At 45.3% G+C, this 16,925-nt stretch overlaps 1 protein-coding gene across 2 annotated transcripts in view; it reads right to left on the reverse strand.

Moving 5' to 3' along the window:
* Positions 1–16,925, reverse strand: part of CHCHD6 (coiled-coil-helix-coiled-coil-helix domain containing 6) — a 250,274-nt gene that overhangs the window by 96,256 nt on the left and 137,093 nt on the right. The window contains exon 5 of one of the 2 annotated variants that reach the window (XM_012475813.2): positions 8,449–8,532. In XM_012475813.2, coding sequence (XP_012331236.2) covers positions 8,449–8,532 — 84 coding nt within the window. Of the gene's footprint in view, positions 1–8,448; positions 8,536–16,925 lie in introns of both variants that reach the window. The other variant, XM_012475812.3, reaches the window with a different exon arrangement.

The following is a 16,925-nucleotide window of genomic DNA, read 5'->3' on the forward strand; positions in this document are numbered from 1 at the left end:
CTGCTGGACAGGGATACAAGGAGGCAGAGTCCTTGCTATATTATTCATTAGCTGTGTGACCTCGAGGAACAATGACAACAACAGCAGTAGCAAGGATATGTTACAGCAGCTAGACTGTAGGTTGTGTCCTTTATTATGTAAACCAAAACGCAACTCTAGTGTCCTCCTGTTAAAGATGAAGGCCCCCAACGCTCAAGGGCTTAAGTGACTTGATCACAGGGCCAGTAAGTGGTAAAATCCTAATTCAAACTCAGTTCCCTCTCAATCTAAAAATGCAAGGCTTACCACCATACCAAGAAACTCTCAAACCACTTAACTGCCCTGGGCCATTTTCTTATTTGTGAAAGAAAGTGGACTGGGTCGATGGTTATCAATTTCTTTGTATCTTCCTGTCTCACTGATCACATTTAACAAAGGACCTGGTCCTACCAGGACAAGTGCACAAAAGCTCATCTTGCTAAGAAAGACAGTCATCTCTAAACAATATGCTATTTCACTTCTCACTTTCAATACAAGGCTGAGAACATATAAAACGGTAACTTTTAAGGTGGTACCATTACTTAAAAAAGGTGTTAATGGGCTAACCCATTGGTAGTACCCTTCTTTAGCCCAACCTTGTGAAAAACTTTGATTCAAAACTCTTCAAAAGTCCCTTGGGCTCAGACTTGTCACTCAGCAGGTTAAGACTGCTCCCCATAACAGTGGGAGGTGGGCCTTTTCCCCCAGGGAAGCATTCCTGCTGTATTGTTTACAGCTCATTGTTACCAGTTCCCTCTGAATTCCCACGGCTCTGGCAGCTTCTCTGTACAGGCCTCTCACACTCACTTCCTCATGGTGGGGTCCGTTTTGAATCTCTGGTGCAGACTCTGGGCCTGACAAAAGGTAGGCCTCTCTCACTTGCAGAAGTGCCTGCTGGCCACATCAGAGTGACTGGCAGGCAAGTGGCAGCTCTTCCAATGAGACACACCCCTCACTGAGCACGTGTCTGGAGACCTCCTCCTCTCCAGCACCGGGGAATCTGAACCCTACCTGGAACCTAGCATCAGTCTCCATGACAATCCAGGACGAGCACCCCTGACACAGCTTACGGGGCTTTCATGCCAGCATGAGTGAGGCCTCGCTTCGTCCTCAGTGTCTCTGATAGGCAGCATTTGGCACCAATGACCACATTTTTCCTGGATCCTGGACTCTTCTCCACTCGCTGATGCAGGAGGCAGTGGGAGGCAGTACATGGCGGTGGAAGAGCGGGCTTTGGAGCCCCAAGGATCTGACTTCATCTGTCAGCCGCGTGCGTGGCTTCTGGCAGCTGCTTCAGCCTGCTTCACGGCTTTTGCATTTGTAGAACATGTGTACTATAATCTACCTTACAGGTTGCTGCAAGGATTCACGATGACTTAAGTAAGAGGGTCTGGCATGTAGCATATGCTCACAAAATTATAGTGACTGTCATTCTGTAGGACACTGTCTACACTTCTCAATCATCTGCTGGTCATCTCTGCCTCATAAATGCATGCCTAGAATGAAACTCACAACCTTCCCCAAGTGTAGTGGCTCACCTAAATTTTCTCTTTCTTTTTTTTTAATTGCATTTTAGGTTTTGGGGTACATGTGAAGAACATGCAAGATTGTTGCATAGGTACACATGTGGCAGTGTGATTTGCTGCCTGCCTCCCCTTTACCTATGAGATACCATCTCACGCCAGTTAGAATGGCGATCATTAAAAAATCTGGAGACAACAGATGCTGGAGAGGATGTGGAGAAATAGGAACACTTTTACACTGTTGGTGGGAGTGTAAATTAGTTCAACCGTTGTGGAAGACAGTGTGGCGATTCCTCAAGGATCTCTTTCTCTTAATGGTACCATTATTCTTTCTCAGGCCTGCCTGTTGTCTCAGCTGCACCACCTATGGCCTCCCTTCCCACAGAGCACCTCGCTGGGGCCGAGCTCTCCAGCCAGAAGCCCCAGTTTCTCCAGGAGCGGCCCTGCACACGACCCAGTGACATCCTGCTCTCTGCAAACAGCTCCCACCGAGAAGCCTTCTAGGCAAAGGCTCTTTCCTCCTCCTCTGGAACTCCGCTGCGTCACTGTTTCCTGATTGCATATATACATTCCCTTCTTTATTCCTGCAAACATTTACTGTGCACCTACCCTATGCCAGGCGCTGCATCCCCAGTCCTTGACGATGAATCACCTGATGAATCAGACCAGCAAGGACTGTGCTCGCAGATGCAGAGCAGACAGCCACAGGCACTAACAAGACAGAGTGTGGCAAGTGCTAGAATACGCACAGGGACCAAGCCTTAGCGGGAGACAGAAGATGGAGTGGCAGGCGATTCTGTGGTGCCTATGGGGCATGCCAGTGAGGTGTGGCTCCACACTCAGCCCCCAACCTGTGCCCATGCCCCTCGTCTCACAGTACCTGACACAGGGTTTTAGCAGCTCTCCTAAGCAACCCGGTCAGAAGAGGAGGCACTCAGAATTACAGAACTCAGAGGTGACAAGAGCCCAGCAGGCTGGGTGCAGACAGATGTGGTCTCGCAGAGGGCTTGCCGCACTCCGACTGTGTCTCTCCATAAGGCGAGCAGCCTCTCCCTGCTGGTCTGTCCTCCAGTCATGCAAGGAAGAGAGGCAAACACACAGAAGGGTCTGGGAGGACCTGGAAAAGGACGTTCAAGGCCTGTAAGGTCCCTGGGCTTTGAAAAGCAGGCCCTGAGCAGAGCCCTGCAGGCCATGAGAGTGCCTGGCAGTGAGGGACAGCAGAGGCCATGGAACACCCCTGCCAGCCTGCCTTCCTCAGCCACAGCCCACTTTCTATGAAGCCTCACATGCTGACTCTCCTGAGCGTGGAGCCAGATGATCTCTCAGTGACTGAACACACCTGTAACTAACACCAAGGTCATGAAAGGAAGCCTTACCCCCCCACCACATGATCCCTGCTGGTCACTGCTGCCCCCACAGGATAACTGCCATCCCAATTGCTAAAGCCACAGATGTGCTGTGCTGCTTTTGCCCCTTCCATGGATGAAATCGCGCAGTTTGCAAGTTCTCTTCCCTAGCCAGCTCCTTTGCTCAGCAGTGTGTCTGGAGTTCCAGCAGCAGTGTCTGCAGCTGTGGACTGCTCAGTCTCATGCAGCACCTCCCTCTCTCCTGTTGATTTTCAGAGCTATCATGGATGATGCTACCATGGACGTTCTACAGCCTCTCTTCTGGTGAACCTGGGGGTACATCTGCACTAGGTGCAGAATGCTGGGTCCTGGGGCATACCCATGTTCAGCTTTAACAGATGCTGGCTAGCAATCTTCCACAGTGTCTAGGCCAACTCACACTCTACCAAGGATGTCTCAGAATTTAGGTTAAACCATATCCTTGCCAACACTTGGAGCTGTCGTTTCCACTTTGGCCATTCTTCCGAGTGTGTAATGGTATCATGTTGTGGTTGTAATTTGCAATTCCCTGATGTGTAGTGAGGATGAGCTCTTTTCATGTTTGCTGACCATACCTTTTCTTGTGAAGTAGAAATCCTGTATGTAATTTCTCCTCCTCTAAATATCTTATGTAGCTTATGTTTTCCTATACACCAAGGGACAAGGCAGAGACCAGTGTGCCTGGGATAGGCATGTCTGTTGAGCAGTGTCAGTGAGCAAACTGCAGGGCTGTCAGGATCAGATGATGGTCTTTTCTTAAGAAAGCTCAAACAGCAGCAGGGAGTACAAGGGGGGAAAGGACTGACTGCTCAGAGGCAGGGCAGGGAGGCGTCTGAAAGGTGCGGGGAGGAAGACTTCAATCCTAGGGGAAGGAGACAAAGTCCAGGAAGAATACATTTCTCCCTTCCCTTTCTTCCTGACTCGGTTTTTGACGCTTACTCTGAAAAAGACCTTCTCTGCTTTATAGCTGCTGAGTTTGGAAAAAGTGAGATCAAGCATTTTGCAGAGCTGGGAGGTCCTCTAGTCACATGGAAGCCTGCATATGAGCATCCTCCCATCTGGCATCCTAATCCTCGGCACCTCCCTTCCCTCCCAAACCTGACTGCGGATTTCATGAGGCGGGAGCCACAGCTGTCTGAACCATCTCTGCACCTGGCATTTAGTAGACCTAAATCGATGTGGCATGAATGAAGGCCGGCCATTTATTGAAGAGGAGGAAGAGGACAGAAATAACATGGAAGAGAACTGGATACTGAGGTCAGGTACTCTGATGGCTGCTTTATACAAACCACCACTCACCCCAAAACAGCTGGCAGGTTAGTCCTAAATCCCCATTTCAAAGATAAGGAAACTGAGGCTAGAGAATGTAACAACATGCTCAGGGTCACAAGGCTGCTACATGATTGAGGCAGAACTAAACTGAGGTCTACTGGACCCCAAAGCCTACTCGTCCCTACCACCCTACTCAGCCCCATGGTTGACTACAGAAGACAAGGCCTTGGCCAGCCACAAGTGGTCAACTCCATGGGCCCTTAGGGTCTCCTTCAGAGCCACCCAGCATCAAGGTTTCTACTAGAATACAATAAAATGTGCTGGTTCTAAAGAGACACAAGTCACCCTTAGCCCCATGATGGCTGAATCCAGGCAACATGTGGGTGAATCCCACTCCTAGTTCTTTTGCTTCCTGCAGAAAATTACAAAGTGGCAGCTAAGCAAAGGCTCTGGAGCCAGGGGTGCCATGGAAGCACAGGTAAGATGGCGAGGGGTTCAGCAGCCATGACTCACGACAGCACAGGCAGTCAAGGGTCTCGCCTTCCTGGTCCATAAGCCCATATGGCAGATGCACCTGAATGTGTGTTTGGAGTTCTGAGCTAAGGAATCTGGGAGTGCCCAACTCGGAGACCCATTCCTTATCTATGAGAAACATCTGAACCTTCAGCCCTTGTGAAGCAGTGAAGTGAAAATCCATGGAACATAGCTGTACAGGGCACTGAGGCCCTTTGTATTAGATTAAATCAAGCTTGTCCAACCCACAGGCCACAGGCTGCATGCAGCCCAGGATGGCTTTGAATGCAGCCCAATATAAAGTCATAAACTTTCTTAAAACATTATGAGACTTTTTTTGTGATTTTTAAAAAAATCTCATCAGCCATCATTAGTGTTAGCCCAAGACGATTCTCCTTCCCGTGTGGCCCAGGGAAGCCAAAAGATTGGCTGCCCCTGAGTTAAATGAAGGCTGCCAGGTAGAAGCTGTTAGGGAGAGTGAAATGCTATGGAAACTGCATGCTCTCCGTGAGTAGTGGTTCGCTGGCTCAGCCGGCCCCTGGGCCTTGTGGTTCCCCTGTTCATCCCATTGCCACCGGACTGTTCCTGAATGTAACTTTTAACTGCCACTGTATGTAACTAATAAAACTCTGTGTCTCATTTTCTGGGTCTGGGGCTCTTCTTTGACCTCTCAAACATAGTGCCATCCCTACTGAAGTTAATAGGGGTCTTGTGGGAAGATGCCCACGGAAACGGACAACGGCCTTGTTCTATGACACTGTCAGATGTGTAGAAATACCTGGGGAGTACATGGCCCGAGCCCGCTGGATACTGCAAGACCATCAGAGAAAAGCCTGATGTAGCCCAGAGAGAAGGCTTCCCCATCCCAGAGAGCGGGTGTTGGGGTCAGGTCACCTTTGATGATAAAAATCCATCTCAGCACGCACACATGCACATCCATTAATGCAAACCTGAAGCACTATGACATGAAATAGAACCCCAGTATTGCTGTACGCCAGGGATAGAGCCAGCACCTGCCCCGCACACACCAACACTTTTACAGGCGTTACTTCCCTTAATCCTCCCAGTAACTCCTGGCAGAGAAAGCATTAGCATCTCCATTTTACAGATGGAGAAACCGAGCTGAAAGGAGGCACAGTGACTGAATTGCTACATGGGAGCCAAGGCTCCTGGGCCCTGGTGCCCACGCTCCATCAGCTGCACCATACTCAATGCCCAGGCTGCTTCTTCAGGTGCTGTACAAGGCCCTCACAAGGCCCATGTGTCCTCAATAGCTCACTGCTTTCTGTGGGGAAAGGGAAACAATATTCCTCACTTAGATCTTACAGCGTGGCTTTGAGGAACAATTACTCAGAAATATTATAAAGCACAGGAGCCCTACAAAATGAGATTTCCATGCTCAAGAATAATCATTTAGGAAATAAATACTATAGACAAAAGGGTCCAGAAGTCTCTTCCTCCTTGAAAATGAGTCTGGATTTTGTGCAGGCTTTCCTTACCTGCCAGTCTCAACAGGTAGAAGGTGGGGGCTGACCAGCCTCCGCGGGTGGACGGCAGCAGGATTCCAGCCAGCCTCTTGGATACACCACAGCTCGGCCAACAGCCCCAGCCCTTAGCCTCCCCATCTCAATCTGCTCTCACCTGGAACTGTACTCTAAGCTGTTCTGGGTGGTCAACGATGATGCTGCAGCTTATCCAACTTTTCCCTGAACAGGTTTTTACTGTCAATTTCTAAACTTAAAGGAAATGAGGGAAAAAAGGAAAGGGATGTGATGATTGGAAGGTCCTGGAGCCGTGTGTACAGAAGCTAGAAATGTCAAGGTCTGCGAGTATTCAACAAATGAAAGTGGAATCGTATAAAAGCAACAGCTAATAAAAAAAGATTGTCAGATGCTGTGTTTTCCATCTTCCCAGCCATTACAAGAATAAAATTATCCAAGGAGAAGATCGAAAACCTTTTTCAAAACTAATACAATTAAGCCTCATTCTTCTGCCTCCTTTCTGCCTCTCCCCCTGGCTCTCCTTTAATCCTCCTATCTCCCACACCAATCTCCATTTCCTGAGATGTTGGAGGTGCTTTCCTTTTTTTTTTTAAATATTATTACCAGCAAAATGCTGTATTTAAGAATCAGAAAGGAGATCATGCTTTTGCACCTGCTTCTGGAAGCATTTAATAACTCTTTACAATCATCTAAGAAACCTCGATTTTTAAAAAGCCCCCTCCTACATGCGTAAGGGACTTTGGACTTCACTTAATAATGAGAAAGAAGTCTCATCTAGAATTTCCTCTCCTTCAGCAAGGAAGAGACTTGGTTTCTAGGAGAAGAACTAGGGTACAGATGAGAGAGGAGAATCACAAGGGGAAAACAGATTTCAGAGAGGCAAAAATGCTGTGAGGCTCTTTCCCTGCCATCCCAAACAGAGATACGTACACATGCCTCTAGCAGCTAAGTCCAGAGATGGAAATACGGGGAGCACAGAGGAGACCAAAGAATTGCACAAATAACAAAACAAAAAACAAAAAAACCCCTGTGCCTATGAACATATGGGCAACTGTGATCATTAGAGCTATGGCTGGTGGAATCTTTTTTACCCTTTTCTGGGATCTCAAATCACAATCCTTGTCATTATAAGCTACAGTCAAACCTGTGCGTGAGGCTGCTCTGTGAAAGATTTGCTTGTTAAGGGCCACTCGGAAAGTGGCTTAGAGGTGCACTGCCGATCCTCAGACTGTGGGATGTCACCATCAGCACTCTGTGTTCATGGCACATCAACTCCAGCCATCCCCTAAACACCCGGCAAAGGTGGACAAGCAGGTGTTCATGGGGCATGGAAGACTCTCCCTCATTTCCATACTGCCTGGAAATCCAGAAACCCACATTTCTGCCAGGCTCCACCGTGGCATGCCACAGGAGAAAACCCCTGTGGAAATCAGGCCCCTCAAGCAAACTGTCAATTTCAAAGCTCCAAACCGTGACAAATGATTTGCGAAGATTTGCCTGCAATAAGCTGATGGCTCAGGTTGCTTGGCATGCTGTCTTAGGCATGAGGGAGAACAATTTTCTTCTTTAACCTCCCAACCATCCCCTCCCCCGTTTTAAGCCATTTCTTTGAAAAATCTGTCATGATCCACAAATTAAACCAAAAAATAAAGTAAGCAAGTTACCAAATGAATTTTCAAGAGTCATTGTAGGCTTTTTTTTTTTAAGGCATGATGATGTGTCTTTAAATCTCATTCATTTCAAAGGCTTATCTTTAGAAAAGCAGTGAGTGTGCAGCCGTAGTGCACTTTGATCTTCCCGACTCCCAGGAGAAAATCAATAATACAACTTTAATGTATTTGTATAGCCAGATATCACGTTATTATTATTTTTACCAAATGCAGCTTAACTAAAGTAGAAAAGGTATACTGGGACTCAGCACCGCCCTGTGGTGAAAGTGAATTTTTTTCTAAAACTGAACTACTGTAAAGCCAGCCATATTCAACAACAGAAAAAGTGTGGGGCAGGGGGAGACAATTAAAAACCAATTATCTCCATGAACGCAACTTGTTGAAAGGCTCCATTTGGGTGCCTGCCGCAGAATGCAGGAGGGCATGTCCAAGGAGTGATTGACATTTGGGCGAATGGGCATTGGGCCTGCGGGCTCCTTGCCCCGGCCCCCAATGACGGTGGTGTGTTCTAGTCAGATGCCTTTAGGACCTGGCCCCAAGAAGTGCAGCCAAGCAGCAGTCTTACCTTCCTCTCAATACGCCCCAGCTGCTCCTTGTAGAAGGTGTCGCGGCGTCTTAGCTCTGCCTCTCTGCTCTCCAGCTCCCTGGCCTGCTTGGAAGAGAACAAAGCCCACGTTAGCCAGCAGCAATGGTGCTGGACTGATGCTGCAGGGAGAAGGCAACTGACATTTCTGCTCACATTCATAATGAGAACAGTAGCAACAATGAATTGAAAACCTTATGATATGCCAAATCATTCACATATATTGTGCTAAATTTTCACAACAAGCCTTTGAGGTGGGTAGCCTTTTCACAGATGATAAACAATAACATTTATGATTATGGGAGTCCTGTTCACAGTGCTCCCACAGTTATTTCCTTTGATCCTTACCATACTTGTAAAAGGCAGGTGGCATCATCATGATACCCCCATTACAGATGAACAGCCAGACAACAACTGGGGGCCTAAGTAACTGTCGGAAAACTCATAGCTGCTCATAGTGCTGGAGACTGAAACTTGGTCAATTCAGGTGTACCTGGATGCGGGCTGTGCTGCCGTGAGCTACACAGCTATATGCTGGCCTTGGTGTCTTTATGCTTGGAACCACACCATGCCACAGCCTCATGGGCGGGGATCTATGCCTGCAGGAAGGGAGGCACAGGGTCAGCTGGAGGGTCACTGCACCCTCACCCACCTGATGGGGATGGCTGAGTCCCTGTTGGAGCACAGGGCCAAGGGCCTTCCCTCCAGGTCCAGTTAGGCTGAGGGCTCAGCTCACCAAGGCAAGCAACCTGAGGCAGACCTGCAGTTGAACGCAGCCCACCCTTAACTAGCTAGGCAAACTTGAACAAGTTCCTGACCTCCAACTTCCTCAGGTATGATGTGTAAAGCTGGAAGGGATGCACAGCTATACAGAAGGTTAAAGGAAACCCCAACAGATATGGGCACTACCTCAACAGGCCTCCACAAGGCGTCACCAGCACATGGCAGGGCAGGGATGTAAGTCCCCTCACTGGGATACTCATGTCCTCAGAGTCTCCTGGGGCTTCCCAGGACCAGGCCTCAATACCTACCTCTACCTCCACGGACCAACTGTGGAACAACTCCACACTGAGGGTCAGGGTGGACACAGTCACGGGGGCCTGGGAGCTCAGGACTGCCTTTTTTGACTGTATAGAGGAATAACACCATCTGCTCGCTGTCTGTCCCTGTGCTAGGGCTGAGTGTGCTTAGGCACTCTGCTAGGCTCCTGATGGCACTTAATCCTCACCACCCCCAGGAGTACAAGCTAGCCAGCGACTAGGCTAGACTGTGAACCTAAGTTCATACGACTTCCAAGTCCTGAGCTTTTTCCTTTTAAGCCACAATATGGTATCAGCACATGGGTTTAAATCATTCAAAAGTACAGTGTAAGACAGGACCCCTTTTTTTGAAAGCCCATCTCCCTGGCAATGCTATTCCTGCTGGCATGGAACCTTGCAGAACCACCAGCAGGGAAGTCTGTAGTAAGAGCTGACCACCCAGCAGTGCCTCTAAGTGCAGAGCAGGAGAAAAACTCAGGTGAAAGGACCATGCCAGGCCAGTGGGCCTGGGTGGCTGCTGAATCCCTGAGAGTCAAGTTCTAATAGTGGCTCTATCACTGAGTGGCCTCTAGGAAGCCTGAGCAAGATGCTATCTTGTCTGTTTTCCCTTTACCTGTAGAAGGGAGAAGTAGTAACCTGGATCCCCAGGCAGCTGCAGAGGATCTAAAAATGCCAGGAAGGCTTCTGGCATGCCTCTGGAATGCCAATGCTTTAGAAAAGCTAAATACAAACAGTGGAACTGAATGCCAGGAATTTCTCGCAGGGCTTTTCAAAGTGTGTTGCTGAAGCTGTGTCCCAGGAATGCAAGCACGGCTAATCTGTGCTGGGCCTCTCAGCAGCCCAGCACTTAACTGTTACCAATCCCTGGTGCCATCAGAGGAGAAGCTTGTCTGATGCAATTAAGCAGCCAGTACAAGAAAGTCTCTGAGGGCTCTGGACCTGACATTTTTTGACCAGCAGTCCCAGCCAAGCAGGAAGATGATATCTGAAGGCAAAACCATCATAAGGCTCTTCACCTGCCATTCTCTAGGGTCAAGTAAAGCAGTAGAGACAAGGAGGTGCATCCACACATCCACCACCATCCCACTGACACACTGTGATGCCTCCTCTGGGCCGAGGCTACCAGAATGTTCATACCAAAGCTTCCAGAGCCTGTGCCAGTAGGATGTCAATGTGAGGAATGGGAGGCAGGACTCAAGTGTTAGGTGAAGATGCCTAAGCACCAGCACCTCCTCAGGCTAGAGACTGTTCATACAACAGGAAGAAACAGGACATCAAGGCCTACTTTTCTATTCATGTCCAATGCAACACAATTGAGCAGTTAAGAATGAAATGAACTGTTTAGATGAGGCTGTGCCTCACACTTGAATGAAAACTCCACCTCGTACACCACATCCCCAACACCTTGACTTTGTCACAAGTGAGCCAGAAGGGTGGCGAGCTCACTACCTCTGATTCACCCACTACAAAGCACTGCCCACCAGCTCTGCTCATCTCTGAGATTTAGAATGCAACCCCAATGACTGACAATGGACAGGAATTGACATAGAAAATGGCTGTAGAAACTGAATATGACACAAACGCCTGTGTGTCAGTGCCTGGCCCAGAGCAGGTACTCAATGACCTGGTTGTGACGTATGAAGAGTACATCGGGCAGCACCCGCCACTCCACACAGCTGCCCCACAGTCTCAAAGTGGCTTCCTAGCTAGCTCTCATGAGAGGCCACACAGCATGCAACACAACTGTGGTTTCAGTGTCTGAGTGCGTCACTTACTAGAGAACATCATGAAGGACCTCCATGTGACAGATAGCATCGTAAAGGGACTGAGGACACAACAGGGAAGCCAGAGAGAGTTTCTGCTATCATGAAGCTTAGATCCCAGTGGGAGACACAAATGTGTGTGCAGATAAATAATTTCAGAGAGAGATGTGCTGGGGAGACCATAAGACAGACTCACTTGTAGGGTTAGCGGGTTGCTCTTTTCCCTAAGGAGATTTCTGAGAAAGTCTTCAGGGGAAAAAATTATATAATTAAGAATCTTGTCTCTAATACAAAAGTAAAATATCACCACTGTGAGCATGTACTCAGCAGATGACAGTCTTTGAATAGAGAATTGAGAGAATCTGCATGATTTAGTCAAGGACCTCCTCCAGTCAAGATGACACAGTGAGTTCACACTTTGGTGCCTCTACCCTACTCCAAACACAGAGCATTGGCAGATAAAATATAGAACAGATGACCAAAAAGACATGGACAGGTTCAAAAACAAGATTAAAGAATCCAACACAGAACAGAAATGCAAAGCAGTGGGTGGGGCTGAAGCATAGGCCTGCTGGCCCCAGGTCTGGAGCAGGGAGAGGCAGTCAGGACCCCTCTTTATCCTGCAGGGTCAGAATAAGCCACCTCCACACAAGTGGGGGCCTGAAGCCAGGCTGGCCACCTGCAGCCTAGGGATCTCCCTAAAATAAGAAGCTGATACAAAAAACGTCTGAAGAGTTCCACTGAGGGCTGGGGTTTTCAGTTTGCTTAAACCTAGAAAGCCCAGAGGGTACAGATCCAGCCCCTGAACCACAAATATACCTAGTGACTCATTTCCTGGCCCTGCAATATCATTAGGACCACTGCAGAGAGAGGCCTCAGAAGGCCAAAATCAGACCTGGTCTCGCACTGGGGTCATGTGTAGATGACGATAGAAATATTGTACTTTCTACTCCAAATGAACCTGCAAACCGAATCTCAAATATGTGACAAAATATAATTTCTAAAAAGGCTACCAATAAAAGCAATAACTGAAATACGAATTCACTCCAGATGACATTAATTTTATAGGACAATATGACAAAGGATTTAACAAACTTTTTATTAAGCAAAAATGTAAAGACAGAAGAATACAATAAAACCCCAGATAGCCATCAGTAAGCTTCAACAATTAGAAACCAAAGAGACCTTCTTTCATCTCTACCCTCCACTTTCTCCACCCCCAAGTTTGTTACAGATCGCTTCATCTACACATGCTTCAATACACTGCTCTAAAAAATAAGGACTTTTATTTTCCAAAACAGAACCATAGTACTACTGCATATCAAAAATAATTTAACACGAATTCCTTAACATCATCAGATATCCAGCCAGTATTACAATTTCCAAATGATAAAGAATTTTAAATATGTATATTTAAGTTGCTCAAAAAGATAAAACGAAGTAACTTCTGATTTATACAAAAGAAATTATGAACCTGAAATAGGCTAACCCCCAAATAGGTAAAGATTATACATTTAAAAATCTACAAGATAAAAAATGAAATGGATAAGACAAACTTTAAGCTGAGGACAGCAAAGGAAAAATTATCAAAGTAAAATGAAGTACAGAGACTTGAGCAAGAATGTAGCAATGGAAGACAAAGATAAAAAGTCAGGAGGATTGCTTGAGTCCAGGAACTGGAGACCAGACTGGGCAACAAAGCAAGACTCCATCTCAACAAAAAATAAAAATAAAAGTTAGCTGGCTATGGTGGCACATACCTGCTACTTGGGAGGAGGATCTTTTGTGCCCAGGAGTTTGAGGCTGTGATGAGTTATAATGGCACCACTGCACTCCAGCCTGGGCAACAGAGTAAGAGTCTGTCTTAAAAAATAAAAAATAAAAAAAACTAAAGATAAAAAGTCTGGTAAAAGCTAAGAACTGTGGAAGATAGACTGATGGTCCAGAATGTATTGTTTCAGAAAATGAGCAAGGAAGGACTGGAGACGAGAAGCGGGTAAAAGAGGGGAAAGAGGACAGAAGCCAGAGTAGAAGGCAGATTAGAGGACAAGAGGTTGGTGAGGTAAGGGAGAAAGACTCTGGTGAGGGGTGAGTGAGGAGGAGGGAGGGAGGAGGGGAGGGAGAGGGAGAGGATGGTAAACAGAAAAGATCTAATAGAATTATAGAAATAAGTATAAATAAATCGGTTACCACAAAAAACACATGAAGGAGGCATCTAGGATGGCTCCTGATGATCTCCACCTCCTGGGCCTTATGCCCCTGTGGGATCTCCTCCTCTTAAGCGTGAGCTGGAACTTGGGACTCACTACTAATAAACAGAATATGGCAGAGTAATGGGATGTCACTGCCAAGATTTAGTTTTAAAAGACAGTGATTTCTGTCTTGCTCATACTCTTTCCCTTGTTCATACTGATGAAGCAAGCTTCCATTTTATGACCTATCTCCATTACCACTGCGGAGACAGGTATCAGAAGGCCAAAGTCACATAGTAAGGTGCTGAGGGTAGCCATTGACCAAGAGCCAATGAGGACCTGAGGCCCTCAATCCATCAGCCCTCAAGGAACTGACTCCTGCCCACAGTCACACGAGTGAGCTTGGAAGCAGACCCTCCCACAGTGGAGCCTTCAGATAAGACATCAGCCCTGGCAGACACCTTGACTACAAGACCTTAGGGCAGAGGCACCCAGCTAAGCCAGGCCCAGATCCCTGACCCACAGAAACCACAAGAAAATAAATGTTTAATTCACTACATTTTGTAATTTGTCACTTACTAATTGTTAACTAATATATGAACTGATTAATCTCACCCTTAAAAGAAAATGATTATCACTTTGGATAAAAGAAAGGAAAAAAACCCTAACAATTTGCTACTTACAAGAAACCTAAGCCCCTATACTAATGGCCTTACAGAAAAAAAGAAATCCTTCACTGGACATAAATATATAGTGTAGTGTCTACTGTTTTATTTTGTTTACACAAAATGTTGAGCATTATATCAAAACTTAAAATACACACACACACACACACACACACACACGAAAATAATGACCCTCCCTATAGAGATAAACTACTGGAACTAGACACATTAATGGTCTAGACACTGGAATTAATACAAAGGGACTTTAAATAACTATGATTAATATGTTAATCATAGTAGATTAACATATTAATAGTAGAAAAAGGTAAATATCATGCATGAAGACATGGAGAATTTCCAGGGAATGACAGAAACTATCCTGCCTCTATTGTTCATGATGAGAAATAAGTCTTTTATATTATAGAGGATTCCTTGTAGATGATGAGTCACTTCTCTCTTGCTACTTTCAAAATCTTCTCTTTGACTTTGTCTTTTGACAGCTTGATTGTGAAGTACTTAGGTGTGGATCCCTTTGAAATCTTGTGCAAAGCCACATACATAGTCTTGGTCTTTTAAAATCCCAGGAATGGTATATAAGCTTCTCAAAGCCTCCTATGGCCACCTCATTCCCTAGATTTTCTTTTTAAGCTTGCAAGTTACCCTACTGTTTGCCCAAATTGTTCTCTACCTCCCCAGGCAGCTATAATATACAACAATTGCCTCTGCTTGTTTTTGACAAATGTCCTCTGGGAAAAGGCTGTTGGTACTGGGCAACTTCTGAGTCAGGTCATATAAAGACAGCCTTATAAGCAGGGTCTCCTCCAGGGAATCACCAGACGGAAAAATAATGATATTTCTCTGGGACTGGGGCTTTGAAGGAGGTCCAACCCTTTTCTGCCCCTTCCAGTGGCTGGCAGGCTGCAGGTCTGCATGTCTGCACTGTGCCTGTGAGCTACAGGTTTTCAAGGCTACTGTGGAGCTGCAGGGGAGAGAGGGATGGGACACGATAAATTAAAATGCCACAAAGCCCACTTTTCTTACTCAGAGTCTTTCATTTTTTCTTGAACAAATGCTCCTGGATTGCTACAAGCCTTTGGTCAATTTTCAGAGTTCTGAAAAAATAGATTCTGACTACTTTTGCCAGTATTTTCACTGCTTTTATGAAAGAGAACTTTTAGGGGTCCTTGTTCTACCAGTTTCACTGACACCACCTGAAACTATAAAACAGAATGAAATGGAAATGCCAGAAATCCATTTCTAGCATGATATGGTTGGAATTCATGGGTTTATTAGCATACTGGATGGAACAATCAGTGAACTTGAAAACAAGGCATTATAAATTATCAAAGTTAAAACACAAAGAGAAAAGAGAATAAAAAATAAAATAGAACAGGGCCCCCAAGATCAACAGAATAATATCAGATATCTAAAGCATACATTTAATTGGAGTCCCAGCATAGAAGTAGGGCAAAATAATTAAAATATATGGCCAAGAATTCTCTGGAATTGATGAAGACAATTAAGTCTAAGACAACAAATCTGAGAAGCTCAGAAAAATTCCAAGTAGGATGCTTTTGTAAAATTCTTAAATAATTCCTTAAGTGATGGGATATTTTTGAACATATATTGTAATACGTTTTTTAAAAATTATAATTTCTAGAGTAACCCAAAAAAATTAACCCAAAACGCAAAAATAAAAAGTCAATAGAGGAGATCATGGAATTCTAAATATACTGACTCATCCCCACTCTCCCCGACCGAAAACAAACCTGCAAGAAAGAAGCAAAGAGGAACAAAGAACAGATGGAACAAACAGAAATCAAACATCAAGATGGCTGATTTAAATAGTCACATCAAAAATCAAATCAAATATAAACCACTACCTCCACTTACAATAGTTCCTACTGCTATGGTATGAAATTACCAGAAACTTAGTGGCTTAAAGCAATATAAATGTCTTCTTTTACAATTCTAAAGGTCAGAGGTCTCAAACAGGTCTTATTTGACTACAATCATGCTGTTGGCAGGGCTGTACCTTTCTGGAGGCTCTAGAGAAGAATCTATTTCCTTACCTTTTCCAGTTCTAGCTAGAGGCCACCTCCATTCCTTGGCTTATGGCCTCATATCACCCTGACCTCTGTTATCCTTATCATATCTTCTGTCTCTCCTGTCTTCCTCTTCCCTTATAAGAACGTTGAGATTACACTGAACCCACCTGGATAACAAAGGATAATCTCCCCATCACATATCCTTAACTTGATCATGCCTGCAAAGTCCCCTTTGCCATGTGAGAGAACACATGAACATGTTCCAGATACTAGAAGGTGGGCATCTTTGGTGAGGGGGCATTATTATTCCTATCACACTCCCCCAACAAGAAGGCAAAGCCTAACTACATGCTATTCATAAGAAATATCTTTTAAAAACAAAGACACAAAAATTTGTGGAAAAAAAATGAAAAGAGATATATTGTGCAAATGCAAAGTATAAAAAAGCTGGTGCAGCTATATTAATATTAAAGAAGAATTCAAGACAAAAAAAAAGACCAGATATAAAGAGGGGCAGTTCATAATCATAAAAGGAGCAATTATTTAAGAATAATAATTTTAAATGTGTAGGTACTTATAATGAAACTCCTAAATACATAAAGCAAATCTGAGAGACTAAAGAGGAATATAAATAAATCCACAATCACAGTCAAACACTTTAATCTCCTGCTATCAAAATATTCATAGAACAAGTAGACAAAAAAATCAACAAGGATATGGAAGATCTGAACAGTATTATCATCCAACATGA

The sequence above is a fragment of the Aotus nancymaae genome, unplaced genomic scaffold (genome assembly GCF_030222135.1).
Source record: "Aotus nancymaae isolate 86718 unplaced genomic scaffold, 86718_ANA_hifiasm-v0.15.2.pri h1tg000046l, whole genome shotgun sequence".
NCBI classification, from domain to species: domain Eukaryota; kingdom Metazoa; phylum Chordata; class Mammalia; order Primates; family Aotidae; genus Aotus; species Aotus nancymaae.